At 53.1% G+C, this 19563-nt stretch overlaps 10 protein-coding genes across 10 annotated transcripts; 2 read left to right on the top strand and 8 right to left on the bottom strand.

The window, feature by feature from the left end:
- Nucleotides 1-404: 404 nt before the first annotated feature.
- Nucleotides 405-3157, bottom strand: BO86DRAFT_13417 (asparagine synthetase B). Its single transcript, XM_025666130.1, has 9 exons — nucleotides 2740-3157; nucleotides 2583-2633; nucleotides 2483-2508; nucleotides 2396-2422; nucleotides 2306-2341; nucleotides 2098-2246; nucleotides 777-2032; nucleotides 602-706; nucleotides 405-543 (listed from the first exon to the last, which is right to left on the bottom strand). Exons 1-9 carry the CDS (start codon nucleotides 2763-2765, stop codon nucleotides 501-503), a joined length of 1719 nt encoding a protein of 572 aa, XP_025530036.1. The 5' UTR covers nucleotides 2766-3157; the 3' UTR covers nucleotides 405-500.
- Nucleotides 3158-3769: 612 nt separating this feature from the next.
- BO86DRAFT_397448 (E2 SUMO-conjugating protein UBC9) lies at nucleotides 3770-4511 on the bottom strand (the record flags this gene model as incomplete). Its single annotated transcript, XM_025673500.1, has 4 exons — nucleotides 3770-4023; nucleotides 4134-4157; nucleotides 4232-4392; nucleotides 4477-4511. The coding sequence occupies 4 exons, from the start codon at nucleotides 4509-4511 to the stop codon at nucleotides 3770-3772; spliced, it is 474 nt and encodes a 157-aa protein (XP_025530035.1).
- Nucleotides 4512-4945: 434 nt separating this feature from the next.
- On the top strand, nucleotides 4946-6347 carry BO86DRAFT_13396 (uncharacterized protein). The gene has a single exon (XM_025666128.1). It carries the CDS (start codon nucleotides 5322-5324, stop codon nucleotides 6285-6287), a length of 966 nt encoding a protein of 321 aa, XP_025530034.1. The 5' UTR covers nucleotides 4946-5321; the 3' UTR covers nucleotides 6288-6347.
- BO86DRAFT_446571 (putative G-patch DNA repair protein (Drt111)) lies at nucleotides 6302-8648 on the bottom strand. The gene is made up of 5 exons (XM_025676533.1): nucleotides 8077-8648; nucleotides 7558-7977; nucleotides 6715-7499; nucleotides 6566-6661; nucleotides 6302-6506 (listed from the first exon to the last, which is right to left on the bottom strand). Exons 1-5 carry the CDS (start codon nucleotides 8258-8260, stop codon nucleotides 6408-6410), a joined length of 1584 nt encoding a protein of 527 aa, XP_025530033.1. The 5' UTR covers nucleotides 8261-8648; the 3' UTR covers nucleotides 6302-6407.
- Nucleotides 8649-8671: 23 nt separating this feature from the next.
- Nucleotides 8672-10739, top strand: BO86DRAFT_454587 (acyl--CoA ligase). Its single transcript, XM_025677066.1, has 4 exons — nucleotides 8672-9378; nucleotides 9454-9490; nucleotides 9563-10434; nucleotides 10523-10739. The coding sequence occupies exons 1-4, from the start codon at nucleotides 8845-8847 to the stop codon at nucleotides 10616-10618; spliced, it is 1539 nt and encodes a 512-aa protein (XP_025530032.1). The 5' UTR covers nucleotides 8672-8844; the 3' UTR covers nucleotides 10619-10739.
- A 302-nt stretch (nucleotides 10740-11041) lies between these two features.
- On the bottom strand, nucleotides 11042-12603 carry BO86DRAFT_333956 (4-hydroxyphenylpyruvate dioxygenase family protein; the record flags this gene model as incomplete). The annotated part of the gene is made up of 3 exons (XM_025668835.1): nucleotides 11823-12603; nucleotides 11593-11757; nucleotides 11042-11426 (listed from the first exon to the last, which is right to left on the bottom strand). Exons 1-3 carry the CDS (start codon nucleotides 12497-12499, stop codon nucleotides 11042-11044), a joined length of 1227 nt encoding a protein of 408 aa, XP_025530031.1. The 5' UTR covers nucleotides 12500-12603.
- A 220-nt stretch (nucleotides 12604-12823) lies between these two features.
- Nucleotides 12824-13278, bottom strand: BO86DRAFT_13363 (uncharacterized protein). The gene has a single exon (XM_025666125.1). It carries the CDS (start codon nucleotides 13164-13166, stop codon nucleotides 12915-12917), a length of 252 nt encoding a protein of 83 aa, XP_025530030.1. The 5' UTR covers nucleotides 13167-13278; the 3' UTR covers nucleotides 12824-12914.
- A 383-nt stretch (nucleotides 13279-13661) lies between these two features.
- Nucleotides 13662-14468, bottom strand: BO86DRAFT_387252 (uncharacterized protein). The gene is made up of 4 exons (XM_025671547.1): nucleotides 14158-14468; nucleotides 14047-14102; nucleotides 13807-13970; nucleotides 13662-13743 (listed from the first exon to the last, which is right to left on the bottom strand). The coding sequence occupies exons 1-4, from the start codon at nucleotides 14232-14234 to the stop codon at nucleotides 13714-13716; spliced, it is 327 nt and encodes a 108-aa protein (XP_025530029.1). The 5' UTR covers nucleotides 14235-14468; the 3' UTR covers nucleotides 13662-13713.
- Nucleotides 14469-14796: 328 nt separating this feature from the next.
- BO86DRAFT_387250 (ANP1/MMN9/VAN1 family protein) lies at nucleotides 14797-17035 on the bottom strand. Its single transcript, XM_025671546.1, has 4 exons — nucleotides 16518-17035; nucleotides 15787-16418; nucleotides 15682-15729; nucleotides 14797-15627 (listed from the first exon to the last, which is right to left on the bottom strand). Exons 1-4 carry the CDS (start codon nucleotides 16613-16615, stop codon nucleotides 15245-15247), a joined length of 1161 nt encoding a protein of 386 aa, XP_025530028.1. The 5' UTR covers nucleotides 16616-17035; the 3' UTR covers nucleotides 14797-15244.
- A 1156-nt stretch (nucleotides 17036-18191) lies between these two features.
- BO86DRAFT_307486 (putative HLH DNA binding domain protein) lies at nucleotides 18192-19250 on the bottom strand (the record flags this gene model as incomplete). Its single annotated transcript, XM_025667740.1, has 1 exon — nucleotides 18192-19250. One exon carries the CDS (start codon nucleotides 19248-19250, stop codon nucleotides 18192-18194), a length of 1059 nt encoding a protein of 352 aa, XP_025530027.1.
- Nucleotides 19251-19563: the final 313 nt, after the last annotated feature.

The following is a 19563-nucleotide window of genomic DNA, read 5'->3' as shown; positions in this document are numbered from 1 at the left end:
GCAGACAAACAATGGGGAAGCCACGGGAGAAACACCACTCCCTGATTGGTGGATGCTTGGGCACCGGTAAAAGCCGCTAAGTCCCGTGATGTCGATGCCTGGGGCCGTGCTTCTGCTTCTGCAAGCTGAGCTGGCGGAGTTGTCATGGCCATTCTTGCCTCGGCCTTCCCTGCAGTGAAAATAGCTCTCATAGCCAGTTCTTCCTCTCAAGGAGTCTGCATCTAATGGTTGAACAGTACAATCTGACCATGAAATCTTCAAGTGCACTCCATCAAGCTTCCAGTCCTTACACTCTATCCAAAAAGTAGATACATTGGGGATTTTAACGCTACAGCTCCAGTCCATTCTTACAAAAAAACGGTTTGTTCGAGAAGATAAGCAAAGCAATTCCTACTTTTGCGTCCCAATGCCTGACTCCAGGATAAAATCACTCCATGCATGCTTCTATACCCAAAAACTTTGAGAACCCACACACATTACATAGGATCGCATAAATTCGTTTAAACAGCGTTGTCGTACTTGGCATTGTGAGTGGAAATGGCTCTGGGATATTCAGTCAGTAAACAAGGCTTGACATCCAACTCCTACAGCTTATGCTTACCTTCCACTGGGGTCGGTCTGCTTGGACCATGTGGGGACCCAACGCTCGACGGTGCCCGCGCAAGTGGGGGGGAAGTGCTCATCGAACATCAAGCGGTACCAGTACCTAGTTTTCCAAAGTCAGCTCACACGTCCTTATCACTGATAGAATAAAAGGGCAAAAGGCTTTAACATACGCTTCCTTGGTGTCGGGAACGTCGGTTCCCCACTCGGGCTTGGGGTTCTGCATCATCTCATCAGTGATCTGCTTCTCGGCCTGATCCTTAAGGCCATCAATCCAGCTGTAGCCGACACCATCGCTGAACTGCTCCTTCTGGCGCCACAAAATGTTGTCAGGCAGGTAAGGCTTGACATCAGGCTCATCGGTGGTATCGAAAGCCTTGCGCAGAATGTACTTCTCAATGCGCTCCTTGGTGATCATCTTCTCGGCGGGGTCGACACCCATGCAAGTCTCAAGGAATTCCTTGTCGAGGAAAGGAACACGGGCCTCCAGACCCCAGGCAGAGGTAGACTTGTTCGCTCTCAAGCAGTCAGCCAAGTGCAAGTTCTTGACACGACGGACAGTCTCCTTGTGGAATTCCTCCTTGTTGGGAGCGGCGTGGAAGTACAGGTATCCACCGAAGATCTCATCACTGCCCTCGCCACTGAGAACCATCTTGACGCCCATAGCCTTGATCTTGCGGCTCAGGAGGTACATAGGGGTAGAGGCACGAATGGTGGTGACATCATAGGTCTCGAGGTGGTAGATGACATCGGAAAGCGCGTTGAGACCGTCCTCAACAGTGAAGGTAAAGGCGTGGTGCTTGGTTCCGAGGAACTTGGCAACCTCGAGGGCAGCCTGGGTGTCAGGAGCACCGGGCAGACCGATGGAGAAAGAGTGCAGCTGTTGGAAGGTGGTGACGGTGGAGAGATCGTTCTCGTCATCGATACCAACCAAGTCGGACGAAACTCCCTGCGCCTGAGCAGTGCGGGCGGCGTCCTGCATGCGCAAGGTCTCGCGCTGAGCAATGGAGGCAACCAAGCTGGAATCAAGACCACCGGACAGAAGGACACCGTAAGGGACCTCAGCCATGAGACGCTTGCGGACAGACTTCTCCAAAGACTTGCGAATGACCTTATAGTCGATAGGGGTAGTGGGGACGTTGGCGGCATCCCACCACTTGGGCTGGAAGTAGCGGGTGAACTCGCCGGTCTTGGAGTCGAAGACATGGCCCGGGGGGAAAGCCTGGATCTTGTCGCAGACGGGGTGCAGGGACTTCAGCTCCGAAGCGAAGTACACAGCACCGGGAGTCTCGGACGACCAGCCGATGTAGAAGCTGGTCACGCCAATGGGGTCACGTGCAGCGATGACCCTGTCTTGCTTCTTGTCATAGAGCACAAACGAGAACATGCCGTCGAGGTGCTTGGGGGCGTCCAGGCCATATTCCATGTACTGGGAAGAATTGATCAGCTCCTGATCTGACATGGAGCAAGTCTTCCGGATTTCGTCACACCTACCAATGGGATAACAACTTCACAGTCAGAGTGTGTCTTGAACTCGTAGTCGGCATGGAGGTTCTTTCTCAGGATGCGGTGGTTGTAAATCTCGCCGTTGACAGCCAGGGCGAGAGAGCCATCATGGTTCACAAGGGGCTGAGCGCCGGAGTCTTGAAGAGTGGTTCCTTGTTAGGTGGTCCGGAGAACGGGTGGGCGATGAAGAACATACCGACACCGACGATACACAGGCGTTCGTGCGTGAGGACTATATTTCACTTAGTGTTTGCAACGAGGGACGACGCGGGTGTGCTCAACTCACTGGTGTTGTCGGAGATCCAGCTTCCGCCTATTCTTGGGTCAGAAAATGCCACTGCTGTCGGTCACACTTGAAAGCACTATGACTCACTCCAATCGGGACCGCGGTGGCGCAAGCTAGAAGCGGCAATCAGCGAAAGACGAACATCACGCAGGCGCGAAGAGAGAAAGGTAAAAGGTAATTGACTTACACCTTGGCCATGCGCAAGGCCGTAGGCTTGAAGGCCTGCACATCGGGGTGACTGTGTGGAAATGATCAGTGGTTGAGTCAACCCAAGCGATGTCGCGGGTCAAGAAAAATGGAGGACAAGGAATGTGGCATGGCCATGGATCGGCAGGAAGACGTACTGGTGACACGCGAAGATACCACACATGCTGGCGATAATCAATTGAGAAAGCACTCAAAGATTCAGGCAGCGAAAAGTCCAGGAGCAATTGACCAAACGTTGAAAGGAACCGTCTGGGGGAGAAAGAGGAAGCAGGTGAATTTAAAATATGCGAACGAGTAACCCGTTCCCGGCGGGGCGGAATCGAGGGGCGATTTCGGCCACAAGTAATTGGACTGACTCACCCGATAAGATAACCGTGGCCCGTCTCGGACGTCGGACCTTGCTCCCCGGTTTTCATTGGTTTAATTGGTCTTCGTGACGTCTGGAAGGTGACTACGGCTCGTCATGGACACTACTATAGTAGGTAGGTAGATTCTAAAGGTGCATGTGAAAGTCCATCCAGGCAAAGACAGGAATGCAGCTCAGCTTTTGTATACCTGTCCCGGATGAGCGGACGGGTTGACAACGTGCCAATGCGCCAACGTTCAATCTCTGTTCTGCCTGTTGCGATCTAGAAGGTGTGCCAAGAAGGAACGGAGAACACCAACCCGGCCAGTGCGGTGCGACCTCCGATGCCCTCGGTCAGGTTTTCTTTCTCTCTCAATGGAGCCATGCATGGCCACCACGATGTTGTTAATTTTGAGACACCATGCTTCTCGCTAAGGAAAAACTAAACAGACTGGTCAATATGGGGAATACATAAAATGAATCAGCCGACACATTGAAAGGGAAACAACATGCAAAACGTTTCGAGGACATAAGACGCCGTGTAGTCGTTGATCGGAAGAGTTTCAGGACCCAAATCTCAATCACCATTCTGTTGCCCGAATCCTTCGGTGGAATATTGTCACTTCGCGTGTGAGAAAGAGACGATACAGTCCGCGGCGATCCGTTCATTTGCCACATATCCAGGAAATCGCCGAAAGCTGCATCGGCGCATGGACCAGAGGGCTGGTTGTCGCGACAACCATAGCCGAGTGTGTGTTTGTGTGTTTGTAGTCTTGAGTGTACGCACCGATAGCATTGTTCACTGTACGCATGAATAACATTCAAAGTGCTGGATTTTCCTTGACCACTTGCTTGACACGTCTCTCATACGCCGGTCGATCCTTCTTAAACAGGTTGTATGCCTCAGCCTGGGCGGGCGACTCAGGGTTCGGGTCGTTTAGTAGGTCTTGAATGCCCAGAAGAATCTGTTTGATGGTGATGGCAGGTTTCCATGCCTCCTCTTCGTTCAATATGGAGAGGCAGACGGTGCCGGAGGGATAGACGTTCGGGTGGAAGAGCGGAGGGACGAATTTGCCTGCGGGTGATATAAGCCATATTAGTCTCTTGGGCGCAATATCGCGAAGTTGACGCAAGACTTTCAAAGTCGCAAGGGAAGACTTTCATCGTCGGCAGGAATGTACTTACATTTGGGAGGTTTTGTCGGATATTCTGTGTAGTAGGCCAGTGATCAGTTATGCCATGTCGCAAAAAGAAAAAGCTCATAACACAGAAGATGAACTCACCATCGGGAAAGGTAACATCAAGTTTGAAGAGCCCACCCTCCCATAAGGTTTGCGCCTTTCCAGGAATACCGCACTCCCATCTCTTGAGGTCAAGCGCACCTTGAGGGTTGCGATGAGGCCGCGCGTAAAATCCGAAAGGGTGGTCTCGACGCCACTGCTTTCTTCATGGGAGGCGCAAAATCAGAGGTTAGCGCACCTAACTGACTATACCATGGCGCATCCATGGTTGGAACGGAAGCCCTCACCTTTCTTCTGTAAGGCGATTTATGCAGAGCGACATGTCGGATATACGCGGTTCACGTAGGTGGGGGAGACGTGGAAGCTGAAAGTTGGGAGGATAGATGACTGACGCTGGCAAGAGACTACCAGGAAGTAGTTAGGCGGAGAGATAAGGAGCTATGGAAGAAAAGAGAGAAGAAAAGAACACAGGTGTGTTATATAAATGGACGGAAAGTGAACGGGTGTAGATTAGGCCTAGTGAATGTGAAAGTGCACAACGGAAGTTCCAGAGCATCCTAGGAAGGTTCCATGCTCACGCTCACTGGGCACTGGGCAGTTCCACCAGTTGTCGCCCGCCGGCTATCAATCCGCCCCACAGCCAATCACTCTCGGGGGCTGCTGCAGGTCATCCTCATCACATGACAGAACCGTCAGGTTACTGGTCGAGCATCGACTACATTTCAAACATGTCTTTGTTGTAGGCAAGACAATGCATGAACCCGTCGCCTTATGAATGAACCTACCATCCCAGATTGACAACCCAAGACTCGCAAGGCATGGATGACAAAGGCATTATCGGAAGGTCTCCTCTGACCATGAGACTGCGGCTATTCAAGCTGGGTCTTGCGTGCGCCATGCCAGTTATTTAAGCAAGAATGTTTTGCTCGCAGCGTGCTCCATCATGCTGTCTGTCACCTCGTTTGGCTCATTCTACTGACCTGACACCGCAGTATATCTAGCCAGGGTACAGTACAAGGGGATCCATCATCAGTCAACCCGTTACCTAGCGACCGGGGGGGGGGGCTATCCTCCTGTACGGGACACCATTGACCCATTTCCCAACCTTTTGACCTCTGTCAACGCATTCAAGATGTGCCATAAGATTCGTTACTACTTTTCTGTGTGTATATGCATCGACGTGTCCCGTGACGTTGATATCAGATGCGATAAAGCCTTGAAAGTAGGGTATGAATGTACCGACCCTAAAGCTACCGGGATCCCAATGAAGGGAATATGTCCCCACTGCCAGGAGTACTACCAGGAGTATCACAAAGTAATGAGTACGCCCAGCGAGCCAGAAGCCCCAGTTCCTGAAAGCCAAAAGGTCGACATTTGCAAATCCGTTGAGGAAAGGCCAGAGTGTCATTCCGGAACTTCAGTCCCTGAAGGTCATGAGGTCAACATCAGCAACGACATTGGGAAACCAACGTATTCCTCCGGTATTCCAGTTCCTGAAGACCGGAAAGTCAGCATCTGCAGAAACACTGAGGAGGAACCAAGGTGTGACTCCGGTATTCCAATTCCTGAAGGTCGGGATGTTGACATCCGCAGAGACGCTGAGGATAAACCAGAGCGTCAACCCGATGACCCCATACTTGCGACTCAGGAGGTCGACAACGGCAGCGACCTTAAGCGACCAAAGTGCCACTTTGGCATTCCAGTCCCTAGACGTCAGGGAGTTAAAGCCAGCAGCGACGTTGAGGAACCAAGGCGTGTCACCGGTATTCCAGCCCCTGTAAGTCAGGAAATGAAAGCCCGCGGCGAGGTAGATAAGAAAGCAAGGTGCCAGTTTGGTCTTCCGGTCCTCAAGAACCAAGAAGCCAAAATATGCAACCAGGTTGAAGAGAAGCCAAAGCGCCAGTCGGGCATCCCCCTCCCTAGGAAACAGGAAGTCAAGACAAGCAACGAAGTTGGTACCAAACCAAGGATTCAGTCTAGCATTCCACTCCCTAGGAAACAAGAGGTCAAAACACGCAACAAGCCTGCTCCGGACTTGCAGAATACTGATAAGTCCCAGTCTCTTGACGAGAGCTTATTCGATAGAATCACTTTCTGACTGGCAGGGTCAGTCTCGATTGTGGTAGACGTGCAACTTGAAAGATTGTAATATATGTTCCTCTGTCACATCATTATTCCCGCTTGAAGAAAGCTAGATAATCACTATGTCCCATCTACATCAACCATCATAATCCCCTTCCTCAAACCTCTGTGTATCGTAGAAACGCGCAGTAATTGCGTTTCCATTAAATATTCGGCCCTCGAGAGCATTAACCGCCTAGAGGCCTCATTAGTAAACTGGACAATAACTGATTATTGACATGTGTATTGCCTCACCCGCAATGCCGAAAGCTGATTGGTGAATTTCACAAACACAGGAACAGGGGGCTTCGTCGACTCTCGTGGGATGTAAACTCGCTCGACACGGCCGTACTGCACGCAAGTCAGATAGGGAAATCGTCAGGGTGTCTCATATAATCACTGACCTTGTCGGAGCATTCTTCACCGATTTCCTGCATGAGACCGCCGCTTTCTCCGTCGCCAGCCAATTCAGCTTCAAGATCCATGCCATCAAGCATGCCCTTGAGAACAATTACTTCACTCATGGGGCCGAATTTGCCTTCTTCTTCGCTCTTCCGCGCACCACCAATGACCTTACCCCGTCCAGCGGGCGTCACAAAGCCACCCCCTTCCGAGTCCGGCCGTTTCTTCTGCTTTTCAACTTTGACCTGCAATGGCTTGACGATTCCGGACCCTGTGGCACCCAGGCCGGAGCCCTTCGTCCAGCCATACTTCGCCATGAGCCGTTCCGCGAAGCCCTTTTGGCCTGGTCTAAGGGAGCGCTGACCAGCGTCTCCCGGCTCATCATCAACCGGTTGCTCCTTCGCGAACACTTCTTCAAGCTCTGCTTCCGAGGCAGGTATGTCCTCGGGGGGAGGTGGTAATGTGTATCGAACCGGAGCGCGGGATATGGTCGCCGAAGCCGGCTGCAAGACATCCAAAGGCCGTGACGGCGGTGGTGGCGGGGGCACTGCTGAGCTCCCAGCCGTCGACATCTGGATCCTTCGCAGATAAGCATCCTCGCCTGTGGGGTCGTCGGGAACATGGGCCGGTGGCTCATCCGGCGGAGGGGGCGGAGGGATTCCTCCCATTGACACATCGTCCTGAGTTTCGATTCGCTCTTCAGGGGGTGGTGATTCCACAGGTGGCCTGGGAGCAGCATCGTTAAGGCCCGGGGGCGGTGCAAAACTGCCGGGTGGCGCGAATTGACCTGGGATCCTGTGGTGAGCAGATGAAACATTCTCGTTATGCCATGAGGATGAACTTACGGTTCCTTGGTCGTGCATAATCATCATCCTCACTGTATGAGTCCCTGCTGGGCGATCTTGCCATGCGATGTGCATAGAGGCGGTCCTTCCACTCTCGGATCTCGGCTATCTGCTCGTCGCTATGCTTGTATTCCTCATAATTGTTTGGCCGAGACGGATCGTAGATATCATCCCAGTTCTGTATGAATTCCTGCACCTCCCGGTTCTTCTTGCGCTTCTTGCGACCTCCGCGCTGCCTCTTCGGCCCAGCATAGAACCCGTTGACATCGTCGTCTTCGGTAGCCGCCCAGTCGGCAAGGGTTGTTTTGACTGATGCAGCGGCTGGCGTGGCAGCGATTGGAGCTTTAGGTAGTGTTGGCTTGGGCTTCGGTTTCTGAGTCGCGAGTTGCGGCCTTTTGGTAGGTTGAAACCGGAGAGAAGCTGAATGCCACCGACATGAATCACCGGGCGGACAAGTGAGCAATCAAATCGATCAAAGAGACGAGGGAGTTCGCTCAAAAGAGAAGGGCATGGGTCTACCGGCACTGAGCTGCTGCTTTTTCGCAGCTGGGTCATCGGGATGGGCCTCGGCCTCGGCGCCCTGTCTGAAAACAACAGGCGCGCGAGAAATCGTCCCGGGGGAGTTATCCGCGGAGGGGTCCAGTAAATTGGCATAGAGTGACAGGCCACCCCCAGGCTTAGGAGGGGCGGGATCGGAGCTCATGACGAATGACGGCTAGGTACATTCAGCGATAATAACGTGTCTGGAAAGGCAAGTCCGATAAGCTTAGATGACACAAATCCCCAACGACTCTGATAGACTTGTCCGAGGTTTGATGATAATGAGAAGCGGCAGTTCCGGCGAAGCGGTGGCCGTTCCATTTCACCGCCTACAACACCGCCCGCTCAAGCCGACAGAAACGCGTGTCCAATAACGTGGCGGGCGGTGAGCGGGAGCCCCAGACCCGAATGAGGAAATCCCCCAGCCCTACTACCTAGTAGTAGGTACTATTGAAGGGAAGTGGAACGGAACAAAGTATCCGGGCCGTACTGGCACTAACTATGTAGGGATTGGGAGATGCCTAACGGTTCAGGTCATGATGCAATTGCCCGGCTGGCATTATTGCCTGCAACTCTGAGTTGTTCCTGACACTGAGGAAAAGACTTCGACGCAAAAGAGCTCGATTGTGCCATTGTGCCATTGTGCCATTGAGACCACCACAGTCACTATACTCATCTGAACAATCATCCAAACCATCCCTGACAGCCAAGACCCAAGTGTAACCCTCGTGCAGCACACTACTCGCCATGGCAACATTGGCGCGGTCATTCTCCTCCGATAGTGCGGATATCGCCATCCTAGTGCCCAATAAAACCCATCCTCTAGCGATCACCTATCAGCAGTTGCACAATCAGATCGCAGCGTTCCAGGCCAAGTTAGCCAAGCTGGGGGTCGGCCATGGCGCCGCCGTGTCCCTGGCGCTGACCAACTCGTACGAGTTCATCGTGGCATTCCTGGCCGCCTCGTGGCAGCGGGCGATCGCCGCTCCCCTCAACCCGGCCTATAAGCAGGAGGAGTTCGAATTCTACATCGACGATCTCAGCTCCACCCTCGTCTTGATTCCCCAGGGATCCTACGCGAAGGCAGGTCCCGCCGTTTGCGCGGGGAGAAAGTACAATGCCGCGATCGCCGAGTGCTACTGGAACGGCACAGAGATCGTGCTCGATGTGAAGGAGCATGGCAAGCTGTCTGGCACTGGAGGCGTAGATGTCCAACAAGCTCAACCCGATGATGTCGCTCTCGTCTTGCACACGAGCGGAACCACTGGCAGGCCCAAGGCTGTACGTCTCTCCCCCGCCTTTCCCCTGTGACCAAGTGCATTCTCTGTTATCACCACTAACCTCTCTCAAAACCAGGTCCCGCTCACGCACAAGAACTTGACCACCACAATGCGTAAGTGTCCAGTCCCTTGGCCCCCCATCAGCATTTGCTCTAGGAACCCGGATCTAACCCATCCCCACACAGGCAACATCCAAGCGACATACAACCTCACCCCAGCAGACCGCACGTACCTGGTGATGCCCCTCTTCCACGTCCACGGGCTCCTAGCCGCATTCCTGGCGCCACTGTACGCCGGAGGCTCGGTGATCGTTCCCGCGCGATTCTCAGCCTCGGAGTTCTGGGCCGACTTCATCACCTACAAGGCGAACTGGTACACGGCGGTGCCCACGATCCACCAGATCCTCCTCAAGAGCCCCCTGCCCAACCCCGTGCCGGCGATCCGCTTCATCCGGTCGTGCTCCAGCCCTCTCTCCCCGAAGACCTTCCAAGACCTGGAGAGGGCCTTGAACGCCCCGGTCCTCGAAGCCTACGCCATGACGGAGGCCGCGCACCAGATGACCAGCAACCCGCTCCCGCCCGCGAAGCGCCAGCCCGGGAGCGTGGGTCTCGGCCAGGGGGTGGAGGTGCGGATCCTCGACGCGGACGGCCGGGAGGTGGCCCAGGGCCAGGAGGCGGAGATCTGCGTGCGGGGCGAGAACGTCACCGCGGGGTACCTGAACAACCCGGCCGCCAACAAGTCCTCTTTTACGCAGGACGGCTTCTTCCGCACCGGCGACCAGGGCAAGAAGGACGCGGACGGGTACGTGATCATCACGGGCCGCATCAAGGAGCTGATCAACAAGGGCGGCGAGAAGATCAGCCCCATCGAGCTGGACAATACCCTCCTCCACCACCCCGCGGTGGCGGAGGCCGTGTGCTTCGCCATCCCCGATGAGGCCCACTACGGCGAGGAGATCGGGGCCGCGGTGGTCGTGAAGGCCGGCGCGAGTGCCACGGAGGCCGAGCTCAAGGCCTGGGTGGAGTCGAAGTTGGCCAAGTTCAAGACGCCCAAGAAGGTATGTCGCTTGCTCCCCACTATTTCTTGTTTCTCTGGATTTGGGCAGCGGAGATGAAAGGAGCGCGCTAACGCGCATGGTTTCACAGATTTGGCTTGTTCCGCAAATTCCCAAGACAGCTACGGGGAAGATTCAGCGACGCAAGGTGGCCGAGGCGATGCTGAAGGTCAAGGCCAAGCTGTAGTCTCGTAAGCCTTGGGGGAATGTTTAGAATATAGTTTTGCTCACGCAACATTTGAAAAGGGTCAGGCGGATATTTGCGCTATAGATAGATGTCTTGCTGTTATTGTCATCAACGCCGTCCTAAAGCCACTATCGCTAGTTCTTCTATAACCTGTACGCATCTCATATCCCATCACGCTTCAGAGAACAAAAGCCCCCCCTTGGCCTTGTAGCCCCAGCTTAAGCTTGAATAGAGCACACTCTCGCCGTGCCAAAACCCGCATTCTGATCTTTTCCCAAGCATCTCAAAAACCCCGAAACAACGGACAAAACAAAAACCCAAAAACACCCAAACCCTCAAAACCGAAACCGACACTCCAGCCCCCAAAATCCATACCCCCATCGCAACCAACACACAACCCACCCCAACCCCACCCACTACCCTCTACAAATTCCCTCTCGCAGCCTGATCCCGCTCGAACGCCTCAAACAAACTCCGAAAGTTCCCGGCCCCGAACCCATCGAAGTTCTCGCGCTGGATGATCTCGATGAACACGGTCGGGCGGTCGACGACGTGCTTGGTGAAGATCTGCAGCAGGTAGCCGCCCTCGTCGAAGTCGATCAGGATGTTGTACCGCTGCAGGATGTCGATATCCTCGGCGATGCGGAGGCTGCTCGCCGCGAGCCGCTTCTTCATGGTCGTGTAGTAGTTGGCGGGCACGGTGAGGAAGTTGACGCCGCGCTGGCCGAGGTTCTCGACGGCGGCGATGATGTTGTCCGTGCGGAAGGCGATGTGCTGGCAGCCGGCGCCGTTGTAGTAGTCGACGAATCTGTGGGATTGGTTAGTCGGTGTGGTTGTTCGGTTTGCCCTTTGTCGGGATACGTGCGGTGGGTTTGAAGGGGAAGACTCGGATGATAATGTCGGGAGGGGGTCGGGGATGAGTGAGTCGTTTGGGAAATGAGTGAGGGACCGACACAGAGAGAGGACCAGCTTACTCTTCGATCTGGGATTTCTTGAGCCCCACAGCCGGCTCATTCATGGGCATCTTGATCACCTCGTCCGGCGAGGCAACAACAACCGAACGCATCGCGGAGAACTCGGAGCACATCTCCTTGTCGTCGACGGTCCAGTAGCGGTGGAAGTTCAACGCGTCCTCATAGCTGGCGCAGAGGGGGGCTACAGTCAGCTCACGTGCGTATGGTGCAGGCAGAAGACGAAGACTTACAACTTGACGATGGTATCCAGCCCATCCCACGGTTGGTTGCCCACGCAGTGGTCAATCTCAATGACATCGACCGGCGGCAGGAGGTCGTTCAAGCGGTCCAGGCCCGACACGGCGGTGTACCCGGGAAGAAAGACACCCCGGTAGCCGGAGCGGTTGAGGAGCGTGTGCGCCGTGTCTCCGAAGGTCTTGATCGTGGCCCGGAGAACCTGGCCATCGACCTCGTCGGTCAGGGTCGTGGGCTCCTGGAGCGACACGGCTCCGTTCCGGACGGCGTGCTCCCAGACGCCCGTCACATCCTCGACCTGAAAGGCAATGTCCTTGACCCCGTCCCCGTGTTTGTTCAGGTGTGCCTGGATCTCGTCGAGCAGCCGGCGATCCGCGTCCGAGCCCCGTTGTTCGGCAGCGTTGTCCGCGGCCACGATGGGGGCGGTAAACACGAATCGGGCGGCGCCGTTGGCCACGACGTACGAGCACGAGAGATAGGAGCCCGTCTCGGGGCCGCGGTAGGCGACGATGCTGAAGCCGAAGTGGGCGACGAAGTATGTCGCCGCTTGGCGGGCGTTGCCGACGTACCAACTTACATAGTCGTAGCCGGTATAGTTCGGGTTGACGCTGCGGAGAAGAGCGTTGTTGCCGTTGCCGGCTGCAGGCTGGGCAAGAGACTCATTGGAAGGCATGGCGAACTGTATGGAATGTATTCATTAAGAGATTAGTGTTTTAGGTGTATCTAGGCGATCGGATTAATAGTCCCGTCCAAGACAGATAGCGTTCTTCTGTGCTGTTGTTTCGGTCGTTGTTGCTTCCGTTAGCAACCCACGTTTGCCACTGTCTGTCCGTCCTCATGTCTATATACCTGAACATGATGGCACATGTGCGTGACGTGAGACCGCAAATCCGTAGACCGGTACATACCACACGGATTCGTGTCAGATCCGGTTCATGCAATATCAAAGCGATCTACATTATCAGATTCCGTAAATGGATCTCCGCAAGGGCGGTAGACCCTGCACTTTATACTAGACCCTTGTAATGGTTCGACTGGTCCGAAATGTGATAACAACGTCACCGTTCCACCAGACTTACTACTCGTGACTAACTCAGGGCATCAGCTGTAAACTCCTCCCTCTTTTGTGTTGACGTCAAATATCCTTTCTTTGCATCACACGACCCGGGACCCCCAAAGTAAAGGGTAAACGTCAAATCTTCACCAAGCTCAAGTCCCAGCGGGCTTCGATTTAATGACACAACAACAACAACAACGTCGATCATTGTACATGCAATGACGAGTCGGTGACCCAGGGTAGTATTGCATCGGAGTATATGTGCCAAGTCTAGACTTTGCATGTTTTGTCGAATGAGAAAAAGGCACACTGAAAGCCCGCATCGACCGTTTCATCATCCATGCATTTCAGTCTTGGCGACTGGGTGGCTCGCAGCCGAGCAAGAGCTAGAGCATTCGAGCGCAAGTCACATTCAGGAAACCCGCGATTCAGCGACAATTGTCACGGCAGAGCGAGTGCCGCGTGTACAGGGTCTTCCTAAAACGGAGAAAGGCGTCGCGGTTAATGCATGCAAATGCGGATAGCCCCCTCGACTATGCATGGCAATGGATTGAAGGCGTGCAAGGGGTCTTGGGGATGGAAGCACTTCAACAGTCATCTCGGAGGGAAACCTGACAATGATCGTGGGAGGCGCAGAATAAGGTGGCCTGGCTACCAGGTAAGTGTTGCGGAGAAGCGCGACTCGATTATGTCGATTCAAACCTAAACCTTATCAGCTGTCATGCACAGAAGGTTTCAGTGGTATACTACAATGAATCGGAAAGAACCATTCAACATATTGTCACGGGAATACACGATGTCATTGCATTCGTAAACTATGGGACAGAGATCTACAAGGCCAAGCGAGCAGCAGACTTGAACTGAAGTATGGCGAAGGATATCAGCACGTGCGCAAAGAAAAGACAGGTAGGTGGTCACCATACCGGAATGATTTGAGCCTTGCCTAGGTCCCATACATCAGACTTGGTGTAAATATCATTCTTCACCAACTCCTCGACCTCCTCCTTGCTCTCGGCGACGTAAATCATAACACTGCCCTTGAAGGAGACGGAGTCGTCTGGTTTCGGGTGTTGGTCGAGCATGGCTCCTATCCGCATTCCATTGATTTAGCCGATGCTATTGTTTGGGCTATTGTTTGGGAGGATGATTTGCTTGGGACATACCGCCCAGGACAACCTTGCCGGACTCAACAAGAGGTGTGACATTTGCAAGATGTTGTCTGATTCATGTTCAGCTCTACGCCCGCGGCATACGGTTGAAGGAGTCAATCTTACGCGCGCACTTCCAGTCTTCTGGCCAAGGCGTCGGGCTTGTCCGGGAGGATGCAAAGAAACTCGTTCTTGGCCGACATTGTGCTGGACAGTTGAGTCGAGATAGTATAGCAAGAGAGGGAGAACGAAGAAGCAGAGGAGTAGCGGCTTTCAAGTTGTTAGAGAAAGTACGGTTAGAAGAAACAGATGACGATGGCCGAGGGGAAAGCGAAAGCGGAGGGCGGGGAGGTTTAGGTAGTTAAGTGGGTGTGGTGGGCGGGGAGACGGAGCTCAGGGCGCAAGTCTTAACCGGTTTTAGTGTCACTGTGATTTAGTCTTGCGCCCCCCCCCCCCCAATGTCTCACAGCTGTCTTAAAGCTGTGATCACCTTTGAAGCGGGGCTCATGCTTATCGAATGATAAGTTACCCTCAGGGTTTAGTCAAGTTACATGGCATCATAGCAGATTATTATTGCTCGAACTACTCTACCCTGTACGACATATGTACATGGACATGGAGATCAGAGACTGTGCCTAGCCTGGTTCCTCTGTGCGCCTCCTACTTGATGACACTCAACCGCTCTAATCCATCAATGGAGACAGAGCGTAGAGTGCAATGCGCATCGGCATACACAATCAAACATGCCTGGTGCGCAGAGAGCACCAGCCGCTGGGCGAGAAGATGCTCGTCACTGGCATCTTACCCGTAAGAAAGAACATAGCAAGCCATAATCAGAGCTCAGTCAACCGGCGCTCTATGGGTGTTCTCCAATATACCTAAACACTGTCCCTGTAGCGCCAACAAAGCCAGACATAATCCTGGATCGCGAACACAAAAAAAGAAAGAAACATAGAAAGAAGAATTACCGGAGTTGTAGTGTCCGTAGCATGCATTCAGGCAAATAGAACAGATGCAAAGGGAAGATAAAAAAAGAAAAGAACACAAGGGTTGAAATAAAAAAGACGTAATAGGCGAGCCTCCACATAGATGACCATCATAACAGCTCAGATGTACACAGGGAAAAGGGGGTATTTCGAGTTTTGGTAACAAGGAATGAAGATGGTCGCTTCACTCAAACTGCATGAAAGATAGGATCAACCCGTAAATGCAGCTAATAGGCTTTGCGGCCCCCAAGGTTACCACCCTTCTCTTCAGTATCGATATGCCAGACGACATAGTTGGGTAGTCCGTAGACGCTGTATCCAGCACGCTTTGCCATGCGGGCGAATCCTTCGGTTTCGGCCTGGTTCTCGAAGGCGTAAGCAGGGAAGTTGATACCAGACCGATGAACGTCAGCCTTAACGAGGATGTTGACTCCGCCAATGCCGTCCAGCTCGACTTCCTCATCCTTGTTGTTCCGCCAGTCACCCATGCCAACGAGGTATTGTCGGCCAGTATCATACTCCTTGTAACCCTCGGCCAAAACAGTATCCGGATCAAGCGTCTCGCGAAGGCGACGTCCCTTGTCGGATTCGATCCACGAGTTGTAGTCAACTGCGAGAGTCAGCAAATAGAGTCAATATGTTGATTTGTCGATATGGTACATACAGCGACCTTCAATATCGCGGCCATCCCTGTAGCGGTGGAACCAGATGTCTGCGATAATGGTTAGTACGAAACTTATAAGGTACATGTCTGAAAGTGTTTACATACTGGGCACGAGAATGTCTCTGTCGTGAGCGACAAAGTCCTCAATGATACTGGGGGGGCTGTCAGAAATGTCGACATCGCGCCAATAAACCCATGAGTGGTCAGGCTTGAGAGCAGAGTAGAGTAGGTAGTTCCGAGCTCTGCCGATAGCCTTGCGGCGCGGTCCCTGAGCAGCAAATGAATGCCTGTCTTCGACATTCATCTGGAAATCGCTATGGAAATCCTTCTCCACGATTGTAGCACTGCGGAAAGCGATCTTCTCGTCCGTCTGAGACTGAATACGAGCCAATTCTGCGGTAAGAACAGCCATGGTGTCATCCTTGCTATCGCCAACGAGGAATGCCAGATCGATGAGATCGTGGGGGTACGTCAACTTGTAGAGAAGGTCGAAGTAGTTGATCAGATGAGCCGAGGCATCTCTCAGTGGCGTCAGGATGAGTACTCGCTCAGCGTTCGCGACGGCCTGTTGGGTCGACTTTATGGGGTTGAGATCGACATGATTGATGTTGGATGAGTTTACTTCGTAGGCATCGTGGTGGTTAAAGACCACAGGGGTCTGAAGATGTGCGTTCCATTCGACCATTTCATTGATGGACATATCCATTGGCGATTTCGGAGGGCCGTAGCAATAGAAACTACATGCAATCGTCGGCTTTAACTCTTTCCGTGTCTCCAACTCACGATAGGGGATCGTTGTAACGCGGCCTGCGCGATCGATGAGAGAGGGGACTCACCTTTGCATTTCTGAAGCCGACCTGCTGATACCACGCCAAAGAAGGACCATCAAGCCAGTCACGGCCAGTGATACTAGGAATCTAGTTCTCGTGACCATGAACAGGACAGCCCGCCATGGGGGCAGCCTGGCTTTGGCCGACTTCCACGTTACACCACCCTTGGGGAGCAACATGTTTGTAAAGGAGAAAAGGTCGCTGAAGTTGAACGCGAGCCAAGCCGTGATTTGCCTCGCTTCACTGATTTGGAAATCGCCGACGCTCACAACAGGCGACGATTTCTTCTGAATTATCTGTCGCTAAGACACAAATCCAAGGAGGCCGTTGAATCGCTCTCCGATCGACGAGATGACAGGCGAACGAAGGGAAGAGAGAGACTTTCCGGGACAAGGAAGAGAAAACTTGACGTAAGCCCCGATCAAAAATCAACTTCCAAGCCAGGTACAAGCCCGATGGGGTTGACGTGGACAGGTCAGAGTTGATGATGCGATACGGAGAAGGGAAGGGGGGGGGGGGGAACCTGCGATCGCCCGGGGAAGGAAAAGGGTAGTAAGGGAACTCGACTCAAGGGCTGGCTGCGGTAGAGCGCGGAACCGAAACCGAGCAATGGGAAATCGAAGTTGAAACGAACGTAGGCGTGAGCCGGACAGAAGATAGATTCGAACAAAAACAAAAGCCCTGCTAATCCTCGACAATTTAATGCCAGTGTCGCAAGCCCAAGAGGAAATTCGGGAACGGTCGTCGAAAGGGAAGATGGTCCAGTTTGACAGCGAGGGATTAGAGGAAGATTCGACCCGCCCGATGGTCCAGCCAGAGTCCAGTTGGCCGCTACCGGATTGGTCCGTTGCTTTTAATAGGGTACCTGACTAACGACATCTTACTCATCAGCATAACCATGAATAATTCGCCCCAACCCAATTCCACCCGTGATGTGACCCTCTCTCATGCCTCTGCTCCGGTCTCTAGAATTCTACTTTGTCAGGGGCTTTCAAAAAAGATTTGCTCCTCTGCTGCCAGTCACTGCTCATTCTATGATACCCCCTCGTGAGTGACCTCCGCCAGACATTTCTCATTGGGTTTCTCCCATATTGGTTTCACTCATAACCGATCTGAAACATATCCAAAACTAATGGGCGAAACCACATCCATGATAAGGAGTCGCAAAAGAGATCTGAATTACCGAAAATGATCATATATGTATATAAATGCTTCCAAACTCAGTAAATCACAAGATGGTTCCCAAATAGATTTCGTTCACGCCAGAAATGAAGCCCACAAATGATACCCCGTATAGCCTCTCTCGATACAGACAATATAAACAATGGAGGAACTTAGTACAAACTCCATGAGAAATCCCATGCTCATGCTCCCCGGACGACCTTTTCTTTTGATGTACACCACAATTCTCGAAATCAGCTGACACCAGGCCAAACGAAGACCCGTTCAAGTGGATCCCGTACTCGACAAAGCAATAAATAAATCAATATGCAGGACAGCTCTGATGTTGCAAGTGTAAGTCGATGAGGAACGCTCCCGCTATGCTAGAAAGAAACACAGTTGAAATGGGTGGTGACAGATTTGCGACTGCAGTATGTACCAGTCTCTATATGCAATTTAAAATTTGACCGTTGAGTGCGGCGCTCGCAGCTATTCATTGACTCGGCGCGCTCAGGTTGATCAGGGCGACGGGTTGAGCGATGGGCGTCGTGATGCCGGTACCGAGTAAGATGCCTGAGTGAACATCGGTGATGAGGGGCCTGTGACGGGGGGAGTGTTACTCGGGTAAGAGTGGCCAAATGACTGCGTGGCTGCAGCGGGAATGTGCTCCAACCGAGACTCGGAACCATTGACAGCAATCTCATCACAGAATACCCTCAAACCAGGGAGCATGTTTCGTGGCTTGAGCTCTGTTGGATTTGGCATCGGCTGAGCGGCCATGTGCTCGCTCTTAGAGGTGCGGAACATGTGCTCATATGTCTTCAGCTGAAACTCAAGCGTCTGATTGCGCTCCTCCAACATCTGATTCTCTTGCTTCAGGGTCTTGACTTGTTGCTGAAGGCTCTGATTCTGTTGCTGTAGGCTGGACACTGTTTGCTGCAACTGCATGCAACGGAACTGGGTCTGCAGCTTTTTCGTAACGTGACGCGGCATCTCATTTTCCTGGTGAATCATATGAATAATGATCACAAGCATGAAGTCGATGAGAAATATAGCGGCCTGCACGATATGCTCTTTCGATTCAGGGAGACTCTTGGATGGATTCCAACCTGCTCGCTCAAGGAAGAAATCGTGGAGGCGGCTGTCGAGTTCGCGGTGCAACTGGCTGAGGTTCTTGCGGCGGTTACCCTCAGCAATTCTGTGCTTCTCTCTCTGCTCGTCCGAGTCCGCCGTAATCATGTTTCCCTTACGCTTACGGCCACACAGTTGCTGCAATGGTGGCTTGCGGTTGATGTGCTTAGGCATGATCAGGCTCACGATTTCATTGAGAGAGAGCTCCTGGTGCCACTCAAGAACTTTCTGCGATGGCAAAGGCTCCGGCCAAGAGCTATCAGCGGAGGTCGCCGGGGATGGAGGTGCCACCATGTGCTCCGCCGTTGGCCAAGGTGATCTGACAGGGAAGGTTTCGTGTGATGTAGGTGGACTAGGAGCAAAAATGTTGGAATTGAAGGGGTTGAAAGGCCCCCGGGGTAAGGGCTCCACCCGTGGTAGTGGTGGTAGACGGCGGTCGTCGCTCATGTCTGCGGTACTGGAGGCACTAGAGATGGTGCGCATGTCGCTGTGCAGCCGAGAGCTGTCAGCTCTGCGTTTGGAGGCAAGGGCACAGGAAGGGGACTCACGATGGAGAGCGTCGGGAGATGTCGTCAGACATTCAGTCGAAGGTTTTCGCTGAGGAGTGAGACAAAGGAGGGCGTCTCTTGCAGTTGAAGATGCTGTATGTCTGAGGCGGATGCGTCTAGACTGGGGAATGTCTCTGATATGTACGTCTGCACCTTCGCGGGATGTCTGAGAGTAATTTCAACGACGAGGGGCAAACACAGATGGCATATAT

The sequence above is a fragment of the Aspergillus japonicus genome (genome assembly GCF_003184785.1).
Source record: "Aspergillus japonicus CBS 114.51 unplaced genomic scaffold BO86scaffold_10, whole genome shotgun sequence".
Lineage (NCBI taxonomy): Eukaryota > Fungi > Ascomycota > Eurotiomycetes > Eurotiales > Aspergillaceae > Aspergillus > Aspergillus japonicus.
The sequence above is the reverse complement of the archived record's forward strand: the minus strand, read 5'-3'. Positions and strand labels throughout refer to the sequence as shown.

What these genes read in the sequence shown, in the direction of transcription:
- BO86DRAFT_13417 (XM_025666130.1), bottom strand. Translation starts at nt 2,765, where the DNA reads ATGTGTGGTATCTTCGCGTGTCACCA. An exon ending in GGTATCTTCGCGTGTCACCA is followed by an intron (nt 2,634 to 2,739) that starts GTACGTCTTCCT and finishes ATTTCCACACAG; the next exon opens with TCACCCCGATGTGCAGGCCT. An exon ending in GCCTTGCGCATGGCCAAGGT is followed by an intron (nt 2,509 to 2,582) that starts GTAAGTCAATTA and finishes TGCCGCTTCTAG; the next exon opens with CTTGCGCCACCGCGGTCCCG.
- BO86DRAFT_13396 (XM_025666128.1), top strand. Translation starts at nt 5,322, where the DNA reads ATGTGCCATAAGATTCGTTACTACTTTTCTGTGTGTATATGCATCGAC.
- BO86DRAFT_446571 (XM_025676533.1), bottom strand. Translation starts at nt 8,260, where the DNA reads ATGAGCTCCGATCCCGCCCCTCCTAAGCCTGGGGGTGGCCTGTCACTC. An exon ending in TTATGCACGACCAAGGAACC is followed by an intron (nt 7,500 to 7,557) that starts GTAAGTTCATCC and finishes ACAGGATCCCAG; the next exon opens with GTCAATTCGCGCCACCCGGC. An exon ending in GTGAAGAATGCTCCGACAAG is followed by an intron (nt 6,662 to 6,714) that starts GTCAGTGATTAT and finishes ACTTGCGTGCAG; the next exon opens with TACGGCCGTGTCGAGCGAGT.
- BO86DRAFT_454587 (XM_025677066.1), top strand. Translation starts at nt 8,845, where the DNA reads ATGGCAACATTGGCGCGGTCATTCTCCTCCGATAGTGCGGATATCGCC. An exon ending in GAACTTGACCACCACAATGC is followed by an intron (nt 9,491 to 9,562) that starts GTAAGTGTCCAG and finishes ATCCCCACACAG; the next exon opens with GCAACATCCAAGCGACATAC. An exon ending in AGTTCAAGACGCCCAAGAAG is followed by an intron (nt 10,435 to 10,522) that starts GTATGTCGCTTG and finishes ATGGTTTCACAG; the next exon opens with ATTTGGCTTGTTCCGCAAAT.
- BO86DRAFT_13363 (XM_025666125.1), bottom strand. Translation starts at nt 13,166, where the DNA reads ATGCAAAGTCTAGACTTGGCACATATACTCCGATGCAATACTACCCTG.
- BO86DRAFT_387252 (XM_025671547.1), bottom strand. Translation starts at nt 14,234, where the DNA reads ATGTCGGCCAAGAACGAGTTTCTTTGCATCCTCCCGGACAAGCCCGAC. An exon ending in AGAAGACTGGAAGTGCGCGC is followed by an intron (nt 14,103 to 14,157) that starts GTAAGATTGACT and finishes AACATGAATCAG; the next exon opens with ACAACATCTTGCAAATGTCA. An exon ending in CGGCAAGGTTGTCCTGGGCG is followed by an intron (nt 13,971 to 14,046) that starts GTATGTCCCAAG and finishes GAATGCGGATAG; the next exon opens with GAGCCATGCTCGACCAACAC.
- BO86DRAFT_387250 (XM_025671546.1), bottom strand. Translation starts at nt 16,615, where the DNA reads ATGGTCACGAGAACTAGATTCCTAGTATCACTGGCCGTGACTGGCTTG. An exon ending in CAGAGACATTCTCGTGCCCA is followed by an intron (nt 15,730 to 15,786) that starts GTATGTAAACAC and finishes CCATTATCGCAG; the next exon opens with ACATCTGGTTCCACCGCTAC. An exon ending in CCGCGATATTGAAGGTCGCT is followed by an intron (nt 15,628 to 15,681) that starts GTATGTACCATA and finishes TGACTCTCGCAG; the next exon opens with TTGACTACAACTCGTGGATC.